Consider the following 22,167-nt stretch of genomic DNA (forward strand, 5'->3'; position numbering starts at 1 on the left):
AGAGTAGCAGCAGTGGCAAGCTCAAGATGGGGGGTGGAAAGCTAAGCGAGCTCATTAGAAAAGTAATGAGATAGCATTGACTGATAGTAGTCAGCGTTAGTCCACCCTACTAACGAAAATTCGCAGCTCAAGTCACACCATGATAATCAATCAATCCATCAGCGAGGCTACTCTCAGCCACATTGTCCGTGAAACAGAGCCTCATTCTAATGAATTCATTGATGTGCTTAAAGAATTAGTGACTACCGTTGACTGCTATGACTACTATTATCTACTACTTCCGATAAGAAATGTTATTGAAAGTTTATATTTTTAAAAACAGGAAATTAAATGTCCAAAGTGTTTGTTTGCCCCAATTCAATATCTCTCTGTTGTCTTAATGAAAAGTTGTTGTCTTGTTGCCTTGTTTGAGACTTGCAAATCATAATCTCCTAATTCAAATGCCTCCAGACTTCTCCATCGGTTATAATTTCGATTGAATACCACGGACCTGCCTTTGCCTGTTGCGGTTTAAAAAAACCGAAGTAATTTGTTTCATGAATCTTCATTCTGTGCCTGCAACCTCAAGCGTATCATCAGTCCAAAACGACCGAAAAGCGTACCTCCTTTCGCTCTAAGCTCCGTCGAGCTCAAGCTTAACCTCCAAGGTGGAAGGCTAGTCCAAGCAGAAGTTATACTTTAACTCGAGGCATGGAGACTGTTTACCTTGGCATCTGAGTCGTGTACACGAGCAGCCAAATGCGAACCTCCAGAATTGGCCGAGTGATTTGCCTCAACCACGGGCTTCTCCAGATTCTCCACCTCACGGATCCTAAAAGTGCTCCATTAGTCACTTGTTCTATCTCTCAAGCATGAAGACTTACCTGTGGGAGTGCTTGTTGCCGGGCCTCCTCATCCCAAACCCGGTGATCCTTTGCATGTGCTTCTCCATCTCAGCTCGCTTCTCCGCTGCTGCCGCAAGCCGAACAACGAAAGCATCTCCAGGATCGAACACAGTGCCACGATGAGACACTGGATCCAAAGCCTGTTCCTGGGCTCTTCGATCATTGCCGCTCCGACGAGCAGCACTCGACAAGAATGGATCCTCCGGGAGAGAAGCTCTTGGCACCTTCTTGTGCTCGTTGACTCCGTGGATCGCTGCTGGTGGATCTCGTCCCAATGGCGGCGTCAGGCGGTCGTCAACCGAATCGGTAGCAGCACCATAGATTGGATTCATCTTGAGAAAAGCCGAAGGTGGCAGCCGCCTTGGAGGCCTCGCGAGTGGAGGACTGGCCACCTTTGTGCTGGGATTTAGCTGCGACGGTCGAAGGTGCTGCTTGCTCCTCTCTTGAACGAAGGAATTGAGCTTGTCCCGGAGCTCTGCGTCCTCAATCTTGCTCAAGGGAACGAGATACTCTCGCTGACTGCCGCTGCTGCTGCTGCCACCGCCAGGAAGATGGCTGCTCCCGACGTAGCGCACCAGGATGTCGTTCGCCTTCTTTCTTCTTCCCTTCACGAGTATCCAGATGCCGGTGATGATGGCCACCATAGCAAGCAGGAAAAGGACGATGCCTGCCACAAGCAGCCCCGGTGTTGCAAACGCTGCCGCTGCTGCTGCTGCTGTTGATGATGACGACCCCAGAGGCGGAGCAATAGACAAGGGGCCAGGCGGAGGCGGCGATGAAAACGTGTGAAAGACAGGCGACCCTGGTTGCCATGTTATCGTGTCATGAGCGGGCCTTGGCCACCAAGTGGTTGTCCCAGAAGAAGGTGGCGGCCCTGTATGCTCCTTTGCTGGTGGAGGTGGCGGCGGCCCAAACCTCCTTGGTCGCCAAGTGGTTGTCCCGGAAGAAGGTGGCGGCCCTGTATGCTGCTTTGCTGGTGGAGGTGGGTGCTGCTTTGCTCCTCCTCCGTGGCTGTGCTGCTTTGCTGCTCCGTGGCTTGCTGGTGGCGGTGGCGGACTGTGCTGGTGCTGCTTTGCTGCTCCGTGGCTTGCTGGTGGAGGTGGCGGACTGTGCTGGTGCTGCTTTGCTGCTCCATGGCTTGTTGGTGGCGGACTGTGCTGGTGCTGCTTTGCTGCTCCGTGGCTTGCTGGTGGAGGTGGCGGACTGTGCTGGTGCTGCTTTGCTGCTCCATGGCTTGTTGGTGGCGGACTGTGCTGGTGCTGCTTTGCTGCTCCGTGGCTTGCTGGTGGAGGTGGCGGACTGTGCTGGTGCTTCTTTGCTGCTCCGTGGCTTGCTGGTGGAGGTGGCGGACTGTGCTGGTGCTTCTTTGCTGCTCCGTGGCTTGCTGGTGGAGGTGGCGGACTGTGCTGGTGCTTCTTTGCTGCTCCGTGGCTTGTTGGTGGCGGACTGTGCTGGTGCTTCTTTGCTGCTCCATGGCTTATTGGTGGAGGTGGTGGTGCTCCATGGCTGTCCTGCTTTGGAGGTGGTGCTCCTCCATGGCTGTGCTGCTTTGCTGCTCCATGGTGTTGCTCTGCTGGTGCTGGTGGAGGTGCCTGACTGTGGGCGCTGCTGTGAGGTGGCGGAGCTCCTCTGGCCCTCCTTGGCGATGGTTTGGGGTTCGGCATGCTACCTGGAGGTGGCACTCTCGTTTTGGGCGGTGTCGCGCTCCTGTGCCCTGGACGAGGCGGATGCACGCTCCTGTGCGCAGCTGGAGGCGGCGCCCGACGAGGCGGAGACGACGGCGGCACACTCCGACGGATGATGCTAGCCATATTTCTTGCTTACCGGATTCGCTTCCGAGAAACCTTTTTTTTAGGTCATGAAGGTTTAGTGCATATAAATGATTCTCGTACGGACGCATTATCTGCAGCGCTTTAAAGTTATGATGTCCAGTTTTTGCGATCATGATGGAAGCAATATCACTGTTCGGAATCTCTTTCTTTCATTAGCACATAATGCTCATTTGGTTCTTCCCCCAAAAAAACCGGAGCTCGTTGATAAACTCTCAGGCTCAATTCTAGGAGGAAGAGCAAAGATGAGAATGGTCGTTCACCACGATGCAATGCTCCGTGCGTAAGAATTTGATCAAAATCTCCACTCTGGAAGCTCATGTTCTTTGAAAATTCTTTTCATTGCGTTTTAGGCATCAAAGATCGTGTATTGTGACCTTATCGACACACACAAAAGACATAGCAATGGTTTTTATAGTTGAATTTGCTTTGATGGTGATTCTCAGAATCACTCTTCAATGGGCACATGGATCAGGTATGCCTGGGGTTGATGTTTACTATTTGATCATAGTAAATAACAACTTAAATTACCACTATATTTATAGCTTCATTTTTGGACTTAAAATTTAGTCGTACTACATATTTTTTTGTTTATAACTATTATAATTGACTTAAAATTTAGTCACAATTAACTACTAAACATAACGACTATATTTTTTGTTTTATAACCATTATAAATGACTTAAAATTTAATCATAAATTGGAACTGCAAATGTCAACTTAAGAAATTTTCTAATTCTGACTTTAAAGCTAGTAAGAAATAATGACTACTACAAATAACTGCATACTTTAACTTAAATTTATAAAACTATTGTGCTTTAAATTGTAGTTACAATATCAATGAAAAGCTTAATGACAAAAACTTAAGTTGTATAGCAAATTAATGCAATAACTTAAAACTAAGTCGGGCTCGTGTAGTAATGGACAATCTTGTTTGTGTCAGGCACATTCTACAACAATGAGCCAACTGCCTGATTGGGGGAGGATGATGCTAGTTCGAAAGGAGTACCCCCAGTCAGGATCAAGATCACCCAGTAGGAGCTTGATGCTTCATATTGGATTGTTGTCAATGTCCAGCACTGGCTGCTGAGCCCAGGTAAGCTTGATGTTACTGGGAACTCATACTCAATTGGGAGTGTCCAGCCCTGGCCATTGAGCTTGTGACACATAATCAATGCCAAAATTCTTCCACACATACGCGATCCTGCCATAGACACCTTGCTTGATGTTTGTGGAGAAGATGTTGTAGACGTGGAAGAAGGCCTTGGCGAGGGACTTGGAATCCATGGCCTGCTTAACGTCTGGGGTGACATAGCACAACCCATCATCAGCTGAGAGGAAGCTAAAGAACCATAGCCAAACACTCACCTAGAACTTGGGGACAGCCATGAATGAGGATATGACGCTCCTTCCTGAGTGGTAGGATGATTTTCAAAGTAAAGGAAACACTTTACTGACAAGCACAAATTCTCACATCATGATGAAACAAGAAGAGCTCAATCAATGACCTATGATAACAAGATCGCTGGAACAAGAAGTTAGTATGTATATTCCAAAATACCCGATCCTTGTGATGGCCAAAAGTGTCATAATAAAAATTTAGAAGACCTTGAATGAGCAAATATATGCAGCTTTTGTTGGATTTGATGGGGACACATTTAGCATGAGAAAAGTGAAGAATATTTAGAGCTAAATCATCGTCAATGCTCCACATATAACAATACTAATGATAAAACAAAATGACAAACTCATATAGTTGGCAAAAACAAGGAGCAGTGAAAGAAGCACTCCTTTTTTTGGCACTTGCAATGTTTTTCTAGAAAGAACAATAGAACTCCTTGCAAGGTAATCAGACTATATTCAGAAAGTAATAAACTCCAAAACACCACAAACTTGTAAGTGAGTACTCTTTTCTTGATCAATAGTACACAAAATTCTCCTATAGCTTGTTTGTTCATACTCTAGGAAAGCTACCTACATTAACATAGCTAAAGAGAGAAGTACCCAAGCAAAATACTCATTGCAAGGCCCTAGTCATTGTACACTTTCTTCACCTCCTTGATACAGGCATTGTCTTTTTTGCCATAATTGCTCTTTAGTCTTGCTTTCTAGCTAGCATCTACTAGTTCAATAGCTCTTGGATATTTGTTCCAACCTGGACTATTCAATGAGCTTGACATGAAGGACAAAACAGCAAGGAACCAACCTTGCCAATAATGTTAGGATGTTTATAGCAATCTAAGAAATCATTTTGCAGGGGCCAATTCCATCAACAACCAAAGGTAATGAACCACAAGGACCTGAATTTAAAAATAGGTTCCCATTTGTAGTAGTATTTGCTTCACAGATTCAAACTTGGAGTTGTCACTCTTGTCTGACATATACAAAGCACAAGCAACATGTATTCTCATATGACTTCAATGACTTGGTTTATAATGTAACTCTTGCTTGCCGGAAGATAGAAAGAATAAAACACTGTCTTGAACTTCACAATCCTGAGATAGTTGCATAGACAAACATTATGGATATTTATGGAATCGAATAAAACTTACATTTCCATCATGTATTTGGACAAATCAAAGTAGTACCACTGACCAACTTCCTCAAAATCCTAGGTACATGGTTTGTAAGCAATAATGCATTATTCACAGCAATGATACCCACCTAATCACAAAGGAAGACTGTATCACAGCTCATCAATAAAATTCACGTATTGTTGTGTGAATCATCCATTATATTATCCATTATTAAGAAGTAAGTTTGCAACTATACATAGAAAAGCAAAAGGCAGAAACCAAAACTATTTAGAAATTCTTTACTAATTGATGCAAGAATTTACCCATTCAATACACCATCCAGGAGCAAACACTTGTTTGATTTCATCTCGGGAGAGCTCATCTTTGGGCTTGAGTAACACCAAATTGTTAATCATTGAGAGACCTTGATTTAACTTTCTAAATATTTCTATAATTTTGTCCACTTCTAAAAGAAAAACACACTTCTAAGAGCTTTAAAAACTACTTTTTGTTATTTGTAAAATAAGATTGGCATTATTAATCTATATATGTCAAACTATTTACTGTTGCAGTAAGAAAAGAACTCATAATGAGTATCATTTTTTAGAATAGTATGGTAGTTTCTCCCTCCTTAGGTTCTAGAAAGGATATTGAAAATATAGTAAACATGAATTGCAATGTGATTCACTCCAAGCCTACATAAAGAACAATTAAATGGTTATAAATACTATGAAAAGAATACCATTTCATTAGTTTCCTCTGTCTTCATCTAGCAAAAGATGTTGAGAGTTAATAAGTGAAAAATATTATGAAAAATTAAATCACTTACACTAGGGAGTGGGTTATTCATTAGCTCATCTTTGTCTTGAATAGCCCTTATGCAACACTTATGCCAATACATCTCCTAAAATGTCTAGTTTTTGAGAAATAAAATAAAATTTAAATACCTTTTTTTAGTGTCAAGGACATGAAATGCCATCCTAAAAAGAATCAACATTGTAAATAAATAGAACCAATTTATGGTTGCTTAATCAGCTTGGTAAGACTTCCAATTGTTGCTAATGCATAGGTAAAGTTGGTAGGAAATCCTGAAAATGCTTTGAGTACTTTTTGCCCCTCGAAGTTTGTGTTGCATTTCTTGGTTATCACTCAACTTAGTGTGCTTTATTGGCAAGTGGATTCTACAACTATGAGCAACTAGTGCTATTGTATTTGTAGAGTGTTTTTATTGCCTATGAGCCCACTTTTTGCCGCATACTTGCTCCTCCTTTGGCTTTTCCGCTTCTTCGAGATTTTTTAATGTTTGGATTGCATCCTCTATTCTTGTTTTGAAGCTCTAAAATGTCCCACTCTCAATCTTCTTGAGGAAGTCTAATAACACTCTAACCACACAAACACTTGTAATGTAATTGTGCAATCCCCCAACATAGCCCTTTCAATCTCATTAGGGTTGGAGAAAACATTTATAGCCATCTTTATACAGTTATTTAGTTTACAACATGTTAAAATTGTGTGGATATTGTAGTGGATGCAATGGTAAATTTTAGCAATATATATAAAATAAAATAAAAAACACCTGTAAACACAACTAATATGTTAGATATGTAAGGTCATAAGTTGGATTTTCTCCATAAACTTTATAGCCTTGGAGAAGAGTAAATGATTCTTACCTAGCTTAAACAACCAAATATTTTTGGTGGAGTAAACATAATAATAAATGAAAGAAAAGAAAGAAAGTAAAGTGCCTATAACATTTTATATTCTATACTTTTCTGATGTTGCCTATAAACCCAACACCAAAAAATATTGCAAATTGAACTATTTTTCTCCTCTACCTCTACTATGAACTCATGAAGTGAGGACTTAAAAACTACATGGAAAACTAATTTTATAACTATATCATGGTAGCACTAAAAAAGTTTATTTCACTTCCAATTTTATAAGTATGCTTTGAAAGAATCAATGTTATACATGGCTGAAAAACCATATGCATGTGAGATTGTTACAAAAAAGTGGTAAAAAGTAAATAATTTTTAAAAAAAAATCATTTATAAAAATTAACTATATTTTGCAAAAATTTATTCTGAGAATAAATGTGAAAATTAAAAAATAATCAAATCTTTCTGTATAATCAATTTAATCTCAGTTACTTTTTTTTTAACTTTTATATACCACCATTGGAACCATACCATCTTTGGTTTGCTTAAGCAAACGGTAGGGGGACTGAAATGGTAGTGAATAAACATAGAATATGCTTGAATATTCTAGAATATTCTACCATCTAACAGTTGTTATTTATTTAGATTAATCTTATAATTTATAAACATGTTTATAATTTATAAACTTTCTTAAACACTTTTTAGTATATTCTTTTTTCTTCTACTGCAATAAGATTAATATTGTGTTTTATAAATATGACTATAACTTTAAATTTGTATTTAATCAATTGGATTAATAAGTAAGAATAATACTACTATTAAGCAAAGTAAATATTGCTACATGCAACGCATAGCAAATTTTTGTGACAGCTACCTGAAACCGATATAAAAACAAAAAAAAAACAATGTATGGAAAGAAAACTAGTGTTGTGGTTAAGCTTGAGCATCTTTAGTAAGGAGATATAGTACTCACTTCCATGACAAAGATAGCCTCCTTGACAGCCTCGAGGGAGATGGCACAGGCTCCTCTGGAGGCAGCAGCCATTGCCAAAGGGTACTACTGTTGACTTCCCAGCCAAGATGAGAGCCAACTGCAAAGATTTCCTGCTCGAGAGCATCCTGAGATGCAAATCTTACTATCCTCTGGTGAGGCTCAAGGGGGACTTCCAGCAGCACTACACTGGATCACGTGTGGTATGGCTTCAAGAAGCTGGAAACTTTCCTGGACTTTGCTGGAGCTGCTCATAGGCATTTGGACGGGGTCGGGTGGCCAGAAGCTTCTCCACTTGAAGGAGTTGGAAGATAACAAGATCAAGGGCAAGGACAACATCAAGAACAGGTGCTTCTGTTCTTGACGAGGAGGAGGAGCTTGACGAGGTTGCAATGACTCTGGAACCAGAGGAAGAAAAGAAGAAGAAAGAAAAGGCAATGGTGGATGTGAAGAAGTGGAAGAAAGCTACCACGGCTAGTGTCCAGGAAACATGGAAAGCCCAGACTCCCGCAAGCAATGCCAAGGCGCAAGGAGTGAACAAGAGTAGAAGCAGTGGCAAGCTCAAGATGGGGGGTGGAAAGCTAAGCGTGCAGCTCCCACCTTGTTTGAGGCTGAGAGTAGCCTCGCTTTCAAGACCTCCAATCCATTATCCATGATGAATTGATTGATTATCATGGTGTGACTTGAGTTGCTAATTTTCGTTAGTACAGTGGACTAACGCTGACTACTATCAGCAATGCTATCCCATTACTGTTCTAATGAGCTCATTCTAATGAATTCATTGATGTGCTTATAAAGCTGGTAAATAATTAGTGACTATCGTTGACTGCTATGACTACTATAACCTACTACTTACGATAAGAAATGTTATTGAAAGTTTATATTTTTAAAAACAGGAAATTAAATGTCCAATGTTGTTTGAGACTTGCAATATAATCCCCCAATTCAATAGCTCTCTGTTGTCTTAATGAAAAGTTATTGTCTTGTTGCCTTGTTTGAAACTTGCAAATCATAATCTCCTGATTCAAATGCCTCCAGACTTCTCCATCTGTTATAATTTTGATTGAATACCACGGACCTGCCTTTGCCTGTTCCGGTTTAAAAAAACCGAAGTGATTTGTTTCATGAATCTTCATTCTGTGCCTGCAACCTCAAGCATATCATCAGTCCAAAACGACCGAAAAGCGTACCTCCTTTCGCTGTAAGCTCCGTCGAGCTCAAGCTTAACCTCCAAGGTGGAAGGCTAGTTCAAGCAGAAGTTATACTTTAACTCGAGGCATGGAGACTGTTTACCTTGGCATCTGAGTCGTGTACACAAGCAGCCAAATGCGAACCTCCAGAATTGGCCGAGTGATTTGCCTCAACCACGGGCTTCTCCAGATTCTCCACCTCACGGATCCTAAAAGTGCTCCATTAGTCACTTGTTCTATCTCTCAAGCATGAAGACTTACCTGTGGGAGTGCTTGTTGCCGGGCCTCCTCATCCCAAACTCGGTGATCCTTTGCATGTGCTTCTCCATCTCAACTTGCTTCTCCGCTGCTGCCGCGAGCCGAACAACGAAAGCATCTCCAGGATCGAACACAGTGCCACGATGAGACACTGGATCCAAAGCCTGTTCCTGGGCTCTTCGATCATTGCCGCTCCGACGAGCAGCACTCGACAAGAATGGATCCTCCGGGAGAGAAGCTCTTGGCACCTTCTTGTGCTCGTCGACTCCGTGGATCGCTGCTGGTGGATCTCGTCCCAATGGCGGCGTCAGGCGGTCGTCAACCGAATCGGTAGCAGCACCATAGATTGGATTCGTCTTGAGAAAAGCCGAAGGTGGCAGCCGCCTGGAGGCCTCGCGAGTGGAGGACTGGGCACCTTTGTGCTGGGATTTGATAACATGGCAACCAGGGTCGCCTGTCTTTCACACGTTTTCATCGCCGCCTCCGCCTGGCCCCTTGTCTATTGCTCCGCCTCTGGGGTCGTCATCATCATCAACAGCAGCAGCAGCAGCAGCGGCAGCGTTTGCGACACCGGGGCTGCTTGTGGCAGGCATCGTCCTTTTCCTGCTTGCTATGGTGGCCATCATCACTGGCATCTGGATACTCGTGAAGGGAAGAAGAAAGAAGGCGAATGACATCCTGGTGCGCTACGTCGGGAGCAGCCATCTTCCTGGCGGTGGCAGCAGCAGCAGCGGCAGTCAGCGAGAGTATCTCGTTCCCTTGAGCAAGATTGAGGACGCAGAGCTCCGGGACAAGCTCAATTCCTTCGTTCAAGAGAGGAGCAAGCAGCACCTTCGACCGTCGCAGCTGTGTCATGAGCGGGCCTTGGCCACCAAGTGGTTGTCCCAGAAGAAGGTGGCGGCCCTGTATGCTCCTTTGCTGGTGGAGGTGGCGGCGGCCCAAACCTCCTTGGTCGCCAAGTGGTTGTCCCGGAAGAAGGTGGCGGCCCTGTATGCTGCTTTGCTGGTGGAGGTGGGTGCTGCTTTGCTCCTCCTCCGTGGCTGTGCTGCTTTGCTGCTCCGTGGCTTGCTGGTGGCGGTGGCGGACTGTGCTGGTGCTGCTTTGCTGCTCCGTGGTTTGTTGGTGGCGGACTGTGCTGGTGCTTCTTTGCTGCTCCATGGCTTGTTGGTGGAGGTGGTGGTGCTCCATGGCTGTCCTGCTTTGGAGGTGGTGCTCTTCCATGGCTGTGCTGCTTTGCTGCTCCATGGTGTTGCTCTGCTGGTGCTGGTGGAGGTGCCTGACTGTGGGCGCTGCTGTGAGGTGGCGGAGCTCCTCTCGCCCTCCTTGGCGATGGTTTGGGGGGCGGCATGCTACCGGTGTCGCGCTCCTGTGCCCTGGACGAGGCGGATGCACGCTCCTGTGCGCAGCTGGAGGCGGCACCCGACGAGGCGGAGACGACGGCGGCACACTCCGACGGATGATGGTAGCCATATTTCTTGCTTACCGGATTCGCTTCCGAGAAACCTTTTTTTTAGGTCATGAAGGTTTAGTGCATATAAATACCTTATCTGCCAGTTTTTGCGATCATGATGGAAGAAATATCACTGTTCGGAATCTCTTTCTTTCATTAGCACATAATGCTCATTTGGTTCTTCCCCCAAAAAAACCGGAGCTCGTTGATATTCTAGGAGGAAGAGCAAAGATGAGAATGGTCGTTCACCACGATGCAATGCTCCGTGCGTAAGAATTTGATCAAAATCTCCACTCTGGAAGCTCATGTTCTTTGAAAATTCTTTTCATTGCGTTTTAGGCGTCAAGAGAACTGCTGGCCCTTTTGATCCAGCATCATCGGGGAGCCAATGAGGTAGTCGGCTCCATCATCGGCCGCAGCGCCACGCTCGTCTCGCCCAGCGGCCGCTACAAGGCGAGAATGCAGCGTGACTGTAACTTTGTGCTCTTCGGCACTTACCGTGACATGAACAAGGTGATGTGGGCCGGTAAGGACACCGGATGCTCCCACTGCCTAGAAACATTTTGCCCCATTTTCCACATGATTGAGATTCCAAATCTGATATTTACCTGGATGGTCACGCCTAGCTCAACTTCTTTTTGCACTGGGTATTTACGTTGGAGTTATAATTATTTACTTATTGTAAAGTCTACAAAATAAATACACTAGTTATGGTATAAGTAGCTTTTTAGGGTTCTTGGGATTTTATTAGGTTGCCCATACCAGGAATATTCGTAAGCTCTTCATTGATTCTGTTTCCCAGAATATTCTTTGTGCGTTTTGGACATTCCTTGCCTTCTAGCGCGCAATCTGGCGCTTGGCCTGATCAATCTGTCCCAGCGATTCATCCGGGGCGCGCTGCTCGTCACTCCCGAGCTTCTCCTGCGCGGATCGCACGAGCCCTCCAGCCGCCTCGTCGTGCTCCCGGGCTACCTCGTTTGGTTGCGAGGCATGGTGCTTGCCCGAAAGCCCCTTCTTGGCGCCCTCGAATTCGTCCTTGAGCATAGCCTTGGCGTCGTCCAGGCCGCTCCGTCCCTCGCCCTCATCGTCACCTGCGCTGCCGGATTTCGCTTTCTCTGCCTGCTCATATTTCTCTTTGAGGGCCTGCTGCGCGGCGTCTAGGGGCGTTCCAACCTCGGACAGCTCCCTGCATTAAACGAGGGATCAAACAAGAGAAAGAATCACTCTCCCTGATAGATCATTGATCACACAAGAGCTCGATAACTCACTCGGAGGAGTTGAGATCTCCAATCCGCTACGTACGCAAAGACGCGATTGTCGTCAAACAACACAAAGACAAATCAAAAGGATCTTACCTCGCCTGACGACATGATCGCACCGATTGATCCAGAGAAAGAGAGAGCCGCAACGAAAGTTTATGCTGTTCGATCGAACTGGTTGGCTGAGCGACACTTGGTTTACACCACGTGTCTAGCACAGATGACTTTTATTGACCAAAGACTATTGAGCATGCTAAATTAGCTTATATATACCGAATGTATCTCGCCCCACCGGAGAAATGTCTAGGTTAGACCAAGAGAGAGTGACTTTCCAGTGGAGTTTCGATTCGGGGAGAGATCTGGTGCTTCTTTCGCACTGGAGAAGAGAGAGCTTTGGGGGAGCGATGGAGGTGCAAGCAGCTGGCCATGGTGTTGCAATGGTTTTAAAGAGGGTAGGACAATCGCTGGGCATGGACTCGGTTATCTGTTTGCGTAGTATAAATCTGTGAACACAGTTTGCTTGTTGGTAGGAATGGGGCAGTTTAGCTTGGCGACAGTTTCTTGTCTAACAGAATGACCTCCGAGAAGTGCAAAAGACTTTGTACCAGGTCCGATGCCCATGACCTTCATAAACAGTTAACTATTTATCTGTTCTGGGATCAAATGGCAGTCCTAACTTAGAACCCCAGGATACCCACCTATGGCTACCAGGCATAAGCGAACCTGGCATACCTTTATTGGTTCTAGAAAAATGTTCAAATGCCAGGTAAGCAATAATACCTTGTTTTTCAAATTAATAGAGTAATACTTAGTTTAGAATATTTGTAACAAATCTGGGTCAATCCAGCCTTTGGCAGCCGTCAGATTAAATCAGGCCACGTTCTCTGCGAGAACGTGGCTCACAACTGCCAGGTTCTCCAGAACCCAACTGCCAGCTGCCAGTTCTGGAGAGAACCCTCTCATCCTCAAATAACATTATTCCACGTGTCCGTTAGCAGTAGGCCGTTCCTTAGTCGTTCTGGAGAACCCAGCTGCCAGCTAGGTTCTGACAACCCTTTCATCCTCAAATAACATTATTCCACGTGTGCGTTAAGAGTCTTGCCACAGCCCGTTAAGGCTGTGGCTCGCCTGTTCTGGACAGGAACTCCTTTTTCATACACAATTATCTAGAACTATACAGCTCATGTCACATATTTTTATTGCCAGCTATGTAATAATACAAGTTCTTCAGACCCACGTCACATACTTAAATACGTAAGCAATTCAGCCAGATGTTCTATTGGATATTCTGACTGGAATTATATGTTAAAAGAGCGTAAGCGTGAAAAACGTGTGAGCTAACAAACAAAACAGCCACTGTTGGCATCGACGACTCATTGATGCTACATAAACTGCGAGCAAGAGAGTTTCTCAAACCAAGTCCTCTCTTTTCTAGCTTGGAGGAGAGTGAGAGTTTACAAAGTCTAGCTAGATACTTGGTTACTCGAGTGCTTGCTCAGCTAGTTCTTAGAAAAGCAGCCGCTCGCAAGCTTTTTAAGAGTTCTCTGTCTAGATACTTAAAAGCGTGGCTACAGCGAGAGCGAGTGTTACCTTAGAATCGATCGAAAGCTTCGCTTACCCCGAATGGCTCTAGCTGCGAAGTGGCGATCCGTCCAAGGTCAGGATCACTGGGAAGGCATGCTGGAGCCTCTGGACAAGGACCTGTGCCAGGAGCTCATCCGCTACGCGCAGTTCATCCAAGTGGTCTACGACTCGCTCAACAAGAACCCCGTCTCCAAGGCCAATGGCCTGCCGCGCTATGCCAAGTCGGAGCTCTTCGACAAGCTTCACGTCAAGGCCAATTACACCATCCGGAACTTCTTCTACTGCACCACCGATCTCGAGACTCTGCTGGGCAAAGTCGTAGAGACCGTCCTCGACTTCACGGACCCAAACACTTCTTGGTTTGGATACGTTGCCGTGTCGGACGACGAAGAAACTCGGAGGCTCGGCCGGAGGGACATCATCGTGGTCTTTCGAGGCACGCAGCAGGACATCGAATGGGCCAGCAACATACTTAACTCGTTCCACGGCCAGATAGGCAAGCCGGAGCCTAAGTCCGGCCTTCCACCGCTCCAAACTCCGACTTCTACTCCCACAGGGTTCCTGTCCGGCCTCACCAACATTCAGCTTCCCTGGGAGAAGGTCCTTATCGCGAACCGCTGGCTGGCACCTTACACCGGGAAGAACCCCCAGGAGCCTCTTGGTTTCGGGAAGAAGTCGGCCAGAGAGCAGATCTCCGCGGCTGTGACCTCGCTCCTCAACGAGTACAAGGCCGAGGAGATGAGCATCACTGTCACCGGACACAGCCTCGGTGCGTCACTGGCGACTGTTTGCGCGTATGATATCGCCAATGAGAAGTTGAACGTGAATCCTTCCACGAAGAAAGTCATCCCCGTCACTTGTTTCCCTTTCGCTTCTCCTTACGTTGGCAACGAGGAGTTCAAGACCGCTGCCGAGAAGATCGAAGGCCTCCGGATCCTGAGAGTGACCAACATCTGGGACCTGGTTCCAAAGGTGCCACCGCTGCTCTGGGGATACAGGCACGTCGGGATAGAGCTCACCATCGATACTTCCAAGTCGAGCTATCTCAAGTTTCCGACCACGGACCCTTTCGATCACCACAATCTTCAAGCGCATTGCCATCTCGTCGGTAACAAAGTGGAGCCGCTCAAGTACCACCACTTAGAGCTTGTGAACAAATCGTCCAACCTCTTGAAGGATTCTTTAGTTCCCGGTAACTGGTGGGTGGTGGAGAACACCGACGTTGTGGTGAACGAGGCTGGGCGATGGGCACTCAAGGAGTACAACATCAGTGCGGACAACAACGAGTATAACTGAGAGAAGAAAGTGAGGTTTTTTCAGTGGTGTGCTATACAACAATAACTGGAATAATGCTCAGAAATAAAAAATCAGAAGTGTTTGGCTGTTCCTTGCAAAGCCCATGTGAAGGGGCTTTATAAAAAATGACCATTGCTCACTGTGATGAAAATATCTCCTACGAGTTTTTTGGGAGATCTTCTTCTTCCTTTTTCACGCCTGCACACAATTCTTGCAGAAATGTATTTTAAAAGCGACACACCTGTCTTGCAGAGTTTTTTTTATCTTTGGAACTTTTCATATCATGCTGGCACCAGCATCCTATCCTGAAATACTTCCAGATCTTTATGAAGGAGGTGCAAAACAAAAACAAGAAAAACAAAAACAAGGCAAGAGAGAACCACAAACAAAAGAAAAACCAACAAAAAAAAAAATGTATTCATAGTTTTTTTATGAATTATATTAAAAATAGAAATTTTTAATAAAAAGCGTTGATATTTTTATATAGGGGTTTTTATATAATATTCTACACTCCTTTGAGTGTCCTGGTACTAAACCTCAAACCATTCTCAAGGTTGGATTCTCATCTTCTTGGGAGGTGCTTCTCCAAAAGGCAACCATGCAGTGAATCCATTAGGTACAAGCTCTTGATCTAACCTATTTTCCTCCTCCCATAAGAACATCGTGAAACAGGTCGATAGATCTAACTGTGCTGCTTAGGTTTGCTCTTTCAGTCTCTCTCCAGCCTGATATGAATCAGTAGTCAAGCCTTGAGCATCATGCTCCAGTCAGTCAGCCATCTTCTTCACTCTCAGTGCGTCTCCAAGTATTCCTGGATTGGGAGTTCAGATGAGAGCTTTGGTTTCTTCCTCTCTTCGTCCCCAAGATACTTCGACTTTTCTTTATTTCAAGAGCTCTACTGACCATTGTGGCTTTCAAGCCTCTTGGAAGCCATTTACGTTTGAAAGTGTCTATTGCTAGTGAATTAGAGAAGAAAGAGATAATCAGCAAGAATGAAAACTTCTTTTATTCCTGTTATCCATTTTGGCCTTGTATGCCTTTTCCACACTTTGCCTCTCTTTCCTTCCTCTTGTTGTTCTCAAGGATCTACTAACATTCTCAAAATGTAAGAGCTTGATAGCTTACTTTAAGTTCATTTAGGCACCGAACACCTCAACATAGTTGCATTCCCTCTCACATATTTTCTTGTGGTGCTCCAAATCGTATATCATCGTTGTCAAAACCTGAGAGGAGGACAACATACAGTCAACGTTCATACATCACAAGCCAAAACTCTAGAAAAGTCAAGGCCTTAATATAGAATATAAATAACCAGCTTTAAGTATTAAAAAACCATAAAATCCTAATCAATACAAACCAGATATAGAAAATCGAGCTTAAAGAAAAAACGTAAGCTTGCTCCATAGCACAGCTGGAATTTGCTTTGCTGGATTATTTTTCCAAACAGTAGTTACCACGGGTTTTGAAATTAAAAATATTGAGAAAAAGTGCAATTTGCAATTTATTGCAAAATTCCCACTTTATCAAGAACTGCTCGCTCAAGAAAGTCCTGGCATCTGTAAAATTATCATATCATATTGGATTATTAGTATGTCTCCCACACATTTTTATCTAGCAGCAGTACTGTCTCCGACGGTAGTAGCATTTCTTGGGGCACTCTGGTGCATTAGGATGAACTCTGGCCGTCCCCTTCGTCATAGTTGTCACGGTGGGGAGGTCCACTCTTGCAGTGGCAGGGCCAAAGGCAGCGAAGGCCAACACCAGCAGCAGCATCAACTTCATCATCAGGGCAACCTTCTTTGCCATCTCTCCAAGCAACTCCTTCCTGTGTTAAGATCAACTCTTGAAAGAGCACTGCTTTCCTGGCTGCGTTTATATACCTTGTCAAGTTAGTGGGCTTGGAATATTGTTGACAAAGTACACCGCAGACTAGTCATAATATTCCAAACCCACTAAGGTGACGAGGTGTCGTTTAAGAGACGTGCACGATTCTGAACACAGGATTCAAAATTGTTTTCTTTCCAAAATGTGAGCGTTCGATTCAGCAATGAAGTCGAAAGATTTGAGAAGAATGTACAATAATCCAGCATCTGGGAATGCTGAGGTAAGATTTGAGAAGAATGTACAATAATCCAACATCAAACTGTCTGGGAATGCTGCGGCATTGTTGTAAAACATGATCAAGGAAATCACACCTTTCTGCGCACGCGAAATATTTAAAAAAAAATTAAAATTCCATTAATACATTTAACAGTTAAGTCCCTCCTTAAACCCTAAACTCTGAAACCTTAGAACAGTTAAGGCTACTCGTAGTCGGCCGACTTATCCAGCGGGGGCGTGAGCATCCCAAACGGGATCCTCCTCGAGTGCTTCCTCCTGCGCGTGATTCCCTGCGGCGCCACCAGCGCCTCCGCCCTGAGGCTCGCCACCGACACCCTCCCCGCCATCATCTCCAAGTAGTGCTCGAAGCACAGCGGGAACGACTTCCAGTCGTAGACGGAGTGGAGCGTCCCCACCCGGACAACCTCCATCCATTCCTCGCCCGACACCTGAATCCTCTTGAGCACCTTGTGGACGCGCATCAGGTACATGTCGATCATCCCGCTGTAGCATCCGATCACCGAGCAACACTTGCCTCGCAGGAACTGCCGGCTCATTCTCGTCAGCACCACGAACAGGAGATTGTCCCCGCACTTGGTATCGTGGCTCACCAGCGGCGGGACCAAAAACTTCTTCCCCATGTTGCGCAGGTCCGACTCGGTGGGGAAGAACGAGGCCAGGTTGCCGTCCAGCCCGACCACCTTGATGTCGTTGGAGAAGGACTTCCGGATGTTCCTGCTCGACGACTTGTGCTTGGCGGCCAGCGAGAAGATGAGCGACCAGCGCAGGTGGTAGTCGACCGTCTTCTTCACAAACGCGAAGTTGTCGCAGCAGCGGTAGTAGTCGAGCCAGCGGTACGCCAGCCCCGAGTACCAGTGCAGGATGGCGATGTCCTCCTGCGCTAGCAGCATCCGGAAGTGCGTCGGCCTCCCACCTTTCGTCACGATCTCTCGCAGCCGCAGCTTGTCCACCAGTTCCATGATCGGCATGATCACCAGCAGCCGCAGCTCGTCCGCCTTCTTCACCTTGATCGGTGGCGGGTTTCCGGTCGATCGGGCCTCCTTCTCCGCTGCCAGCCGCTCCATCTTCTCCTGCTTCTGCTTCAGCCTCGCGTTGACGCCCCCCTCAGCGCTCACCGAGTAGTCGAGCTGGCCCAGGAACTTGTCCACCTCTTCCTGGAACCTGTCGAACGCCGCGATGAGCTCCTTGGGTAGCTGCTCGCGGATCCAGGGGCTCATCAGTATGTGGCCTTTCCGGAACTTCTCGCGGATCATCAGCCTCTCCTCCTCCCTCTCGCTGCTCAGGAATCCCCGGACCATGTCCCCCGCAACGCTCTCGAACATACGCCGGACCGTCGCGTCGCCCTGGCTCTCCGACGACGCGTTCTTCCTCGAGCGGGTGTATATCTCCACAAGCATCTCAGCGCCCAGCTTCCGAACAACCGCATCGTAGTGGTGCTTCATCTGCCGCTTCACCATCTCGATCCGGTTCTCCACCGCTCGCATCGACTGGATGCACGTCTGCTTCCGGAACTCGGGCATCTTGGAGGGAGGAACGAACTGGAGCTGGAAGCCAAGGAAGTCACACTGGTTGAGGGTGGCGTCCATCAGCGTCTTCCGGCCCCGCTCCACCTCCGCCACCAGCTTCTCGTTCACGTATACGCACAGCTCGTGCTGGACCGTGAGAGCAATCTCCTTCTGGCCCGACACAGCCAGCAGCACCTCGTCGCCATAGCGGCATGCATACAGCCTGATCTTGCGGTCGGCCGGGTCGTCGCTCTCCTCGGCGGGCGTGTTGGGAGCTGACTCTTCAGTGATTCCAATATCAGCATCCGGGACTGAGGCCCTCGCAACTTTCACTTCCTCAGGCTCCTCCGGGTTCATGCTTGCCACCCCCTCCGCCACCTCTTGGATCTTCCAGTCAAGCTTGTCCAAGTAGATGTTGAGAAGCATCGGCGAGAGGATGGGCTCCTTACAGAAGTCCTCCCAGTGGAGATTCCCCATGTCCATCTGGAAGACGCGGGCACGGAAGAGCTGCCGGAGGAAAGCTATGAGCCTGCTGTCTTCGATGGTTTCCTCAAGGATGGCCACCAGCACGTCGAAGTTCTCGAGCGTGAAGTGCCGCTCCAGCTTCATCTTGATGAACCAGTCAAAGTACTTCCAGCGATACTTGATCAGCCTCATAGCCATATGCCTCCCTCTTCCGGGCCTGGAAGCAAACGAAAGGCTGGAGAACCGCGGCTCGTAAACTTCCTGAAGCGCCATCCGGGTGGCCTCCATGGCGATCTTGGTCTTGAGATTGGGAAGAACCAGCGAGCGAGTGGAGTTCTCCTTGGAAGAGACGAGGACCTCCACGCAGTTGGCCTTGACGTCAAACGTCCCAATCGCCAAGTCCCTGGACATGTGCTCTATCACCTCCCGGCTAATCCCATCGGCCTCCATTTGCTTGGCCTCGTTTCCCAGGAGAGGCCCCGAGCGCTTCTTGATAGAATTGTAAGCGGCCATTAGATTGCTGGGAGTAGCTACTACATTCCTCATCAACAATCGATACTTACCGTCCACGAAGATCCCGTCCACGCCCTGCCGGAACCTCTCCTGGTCCACGTCCTGGAAGAGCGAATTCACCTCCCTGGCGATGAGCGCTCTGTTGCTCGGCTCCTCCTCCACGGCGGCGGCCGCTGACCAGGCCGATCGATGCGGCGCGGCACTGGCGCCGACCCAGCAGCGGCGCCATGGCGCTGCCCGCCCCGCGCGTTGCAGCATTGCATTGTCCTAAAGCCCTAAACCCCTTTCCTCGCTCCCATTTTTAGGGTTCTTCGTATTTTCACTCGCTGACCAAGAGGATCTTGCCCGGGGAGGCCTGCAAATCAAATCCTGGCAGCGTTGGAGCGGAGTTTCAACGATCTTGAGGCGCGTACCTTGGCGAGGCTCCTGCGGATGGCATCGTCGTAGCGCTCCAGCGGGAATTTCTCGCCCACGAGCGGCTCCATGATCTTGCCCTCGAGGAGCTTCATCACGGTGGACGCGATCTCCCGGAATTCGTGCATTGATCGCTTGTAGATCCAGCGCTTGAGGTAGAACCCCTTGACGCTGACCTCGCGCAGCAGCAAATCCATGCCCGCGACGGACACCTCCGCCTTGTTCATGGTGCCGTAGACGATGACCGTTCCCCTGTTCTTGACGCTGGCGCAAAGAATCTGGCAGGAAGGATGGAGCGAATCAGTGGAGCTGGGTCGATTGGAGAGCTCTTGCCTTTGTGATCTCGCCGCCCAGGCAATCGATGGCGGCGTGCGCGAGCTTGCCATTGGTGATCTTCTTCACCTCCTTGACAACGTTTTCTTCCTTGAAATTGATCACGTAGTCGGCGCCCAGGCGGAAGAGCTCCTCCTTTTGCTCGTTCTTTCTCACCAGATTGATCGTCTGGAAATGGAAGAAACCGATCGATCGATGAATCGTTCCAAGAAAAAAGGAGAAGAAAGGAGACCTTGATGCCCTTGTGGTGTGCGTATTGGATATACATTCTTCCAAGAACCGAGGAAGCTCCACTCTGGATCACGTAATCGCCGCTGGGAACCTCCAGCTCCTCCGCCAGAGCATACACTGCGCAAAAGAGATCCCTCCCGTGAGGAAGGAGTCCACAAACCCATCCAAGATCTTCCTTGCCTGTGAATGGGTTGACGAAGAACTGGCAAGCCACCTCGTTGGAGATGGAGTCGGGCACCGGGATGGTCACATCGGCCGAGCAGAGGAGAAACTCCTGCCATGTCTCGGGATCGCTCCACTCGAGAATCGGGCACACCCGCTGACCCACGCGCAGACCCACCACATTCTCCCCGACCTTTTCTCCCAGTCCAATCGGGTACCCGCAAAAAAGGAGAGGAAGAACACTATGATCGTCAATGCGAAACAGAGGAAGAACACTCCATCGCCAAGTATCCCATCGCCAAGTACCACAAGCAATCAATCCTACACAAGAAGAAGACCCAAGAAGAGATCCATCCTCCTCGATCAATCACCAGGACATCCAAGCTTCTCGGAGATCGATTGGGTCCCAGAAAGAAGAAGACCCAAGAAGAGATCCTCCTCGATCAATCACCAGGACATAATGCCAATTCCTCCAAGCTTTTCCAGGAGGAAGAAGAAGACGAAGAAGACCCAAGAAGATATCCTCCTCGATCATTCATGCCAATCACTGCAAGCTTTTCGGATCGCGATTGGGTAGTAGCATCAAACCAAACAACAGGAAGAAGAGGGGAAGAAGAAAGATCGATCAAACAAGCTGGAGAGCTGACGATCCAGCTTACCTCGTGGATGATCCCCATGCCCTCGAGGCCTGGCACCGCGGGGAAGGAGATGGGCTTCCAGGTGGGGTAGAAGCCCTGCAAGCACATAATGTCGGATGGATTGACTGGGCGGCACAGGAGCTTCACCACGACCTGGCCACTCCCGGCTCGCGGCGTCGCCACCCATCCAATCCGGCACGCCGCCGCTGGATCTTCCCGGTTATACGACAGGAGCTGGATCGCCCTGTGCATCATCGCCGCCGTCTCCTCGCTCTCGATTGATCAATGCTCTTCTCTTACGATCGAAGATCTAGTTTGCGGGAAGGACGAGCTCCTTTTATAACCCAAAGCTCTCGGATTTGTTACCTCTTATTGTTTCGCGGGGTATTAGATTATGAGCGCCATGGAAAGACCGTGTGACCTGCGTAATCCGGGAGCGTCAATCCAGCATCTTTGTACTCAGCAGCAAAGGCGTAAAACTTTCCGTTCCAGGCGTGAATGAGTGAACACGACGCCCTCGCTTTGCTTTAGCATGGATCCTGTATATCAGCGGCAAACTTTCAGGGGAAAAGCGGAGAAAAACGAAAGAACCTTTGGCTCCAAGACCACGTTTCTCACGCTCCATACTAATGGTACCGTCGCTATAGCCACAGTCCTCTCAAACAAGGATGTGCTGCCATTCGTCCACGCCCTGGCCATAACTTTGATCGTGGGAGATTGAATAGTCACGGCCCTGGCAGGGATAAGCCGACCAAGAAAAACGTGGATGGAATAGAAAGGGAGATACGTACATGGATCTTTGTATACTGACTCATAAACTTTGCAGGACTTTTTGCCATGTTCTGCTGTACCAAGGTGTGAGTGAGTCAC

At 47.3% G+C, this 22,167-nt stretch overlaps 4 protein-coding genes and 1 long non-coding RNA gene across 5 annotated transcripts; 1 reads left to right on the top strand and 4 right to left on the bottom strand.

The window, feature by feature from the left end:
• Positions 1-284: 284 nt before the first annotated feature.
• Positions 285-1,092, bottom strand: LOC9657979. The gene is made up of 3 exons (XR_002993701.1): positions 864-1,092; positions 706-811; positions 285-655 (listed from the first exon to the last, which is right to left on the bottom strand). It is a non-coding gene; the product is annotated as an uncharacterized LOC9657979 (long non-coding RNA).
• Positions 1,093-9,000: 7,908 nt separating this feature from the next.
• LOC9647000 lies at positions 9,001-9,919 on the bottom strand. The gene is made up of 4 exons (XM_024686067.1): positions 9,794-9,919; positions 9,330-9,748; positions 9,172-9,277; positions 9,001-9,021 (listed from the first exon to the last, which is right to left on the bottom strand). Exons 1-4 carry the CDS (start codon positions 9,917-9,919, stop codon positions 9,001-9,003), a joined length of 672 nt encoding a protein of 223 aa, XP_024541835.1.
• A 1,654-nt stretch (positions 9,920-11,573) lies between these two features.
• Positions 11,574-12,219, bottom strand: LOC9647001 (28 kDa heat- and acid-stable phosphoprotein). Its single transcript, XM_002981159.2, has 3 exons — positions 12,132-12,219; positions 12,045-12,070; positions 11,574-11,962 (listed from the first exon to the last, which is right to left on the bottom strand). Exons 1-3 carry the CDS (start codon positions 12,144-12,146, stop codon positions 11,614-11,616), a joined length of 390 nt encoding a protein of 129 aa, XP_002981205.1. The 5' UTR covers positions 12,147-12,219; the 3' UTR covers positions 11,574-11,613.
• Positions 12,220-13,427: 1,208 nt separating this feature from the next.
• On the top strand, positions 13,428-15,014 carry LOC9647002 (phospholipase A1-IIdelta). Its single transcript, XM_002981017.2, has one exon. It carries the CDS (start codon positions 13,659-13,661, stop codon positions 14,913-14,915), a length of 1,257 nt encoding a protein of 418 aa, XP_002981063.1. The 5' UTR covers positions 13,428-13,658; the 3' UTR covers positions 14,916-15,014.
• Positions 15,015-17,130: 2,116 nt separating this feature from the next.
• Positions 17,131-20,048, bottom strand: LOC112350278 (nuclear intron maturase 3, mitochondrial-like). Its single transcript, XM_024686185.1, has 2 exons — positions 19,933-20,048; positions 17,131-19,874 (listed from the first exon to the last, which is right to left on the bottom strand). Exon 2 carries the CDS (start codon positions 19,775-19,777, stop codon positions 17,219-17,221), a length of 2,559 nt encoding a protein of 852 aa, XP_024541953.1. The 5' UTR covers positions 19,778-19,874; positions 19,933-20,048; the 3' UTR covers positions 17,131-17,218.
• Positions 20,049-22,167: the final 2,119 nt, after the last annotated feature.

The sequence above is a fragment of the Selaginella moellendorffii genome, unplaced genomic scaffold, assembly GCF_000143415.4.
Source record: "Selaginella moellendorffii unplaced genomic scaffold, v1.0 SELMOscaffold_47, whole genome shotgun sequence".
NCBI lineage: Eukaryota > Viridiplantae > Streptophyta > Lycopodiopsida > Selaginellales > Selaginellaceae > Selaginella > Selaginella moellendorffii.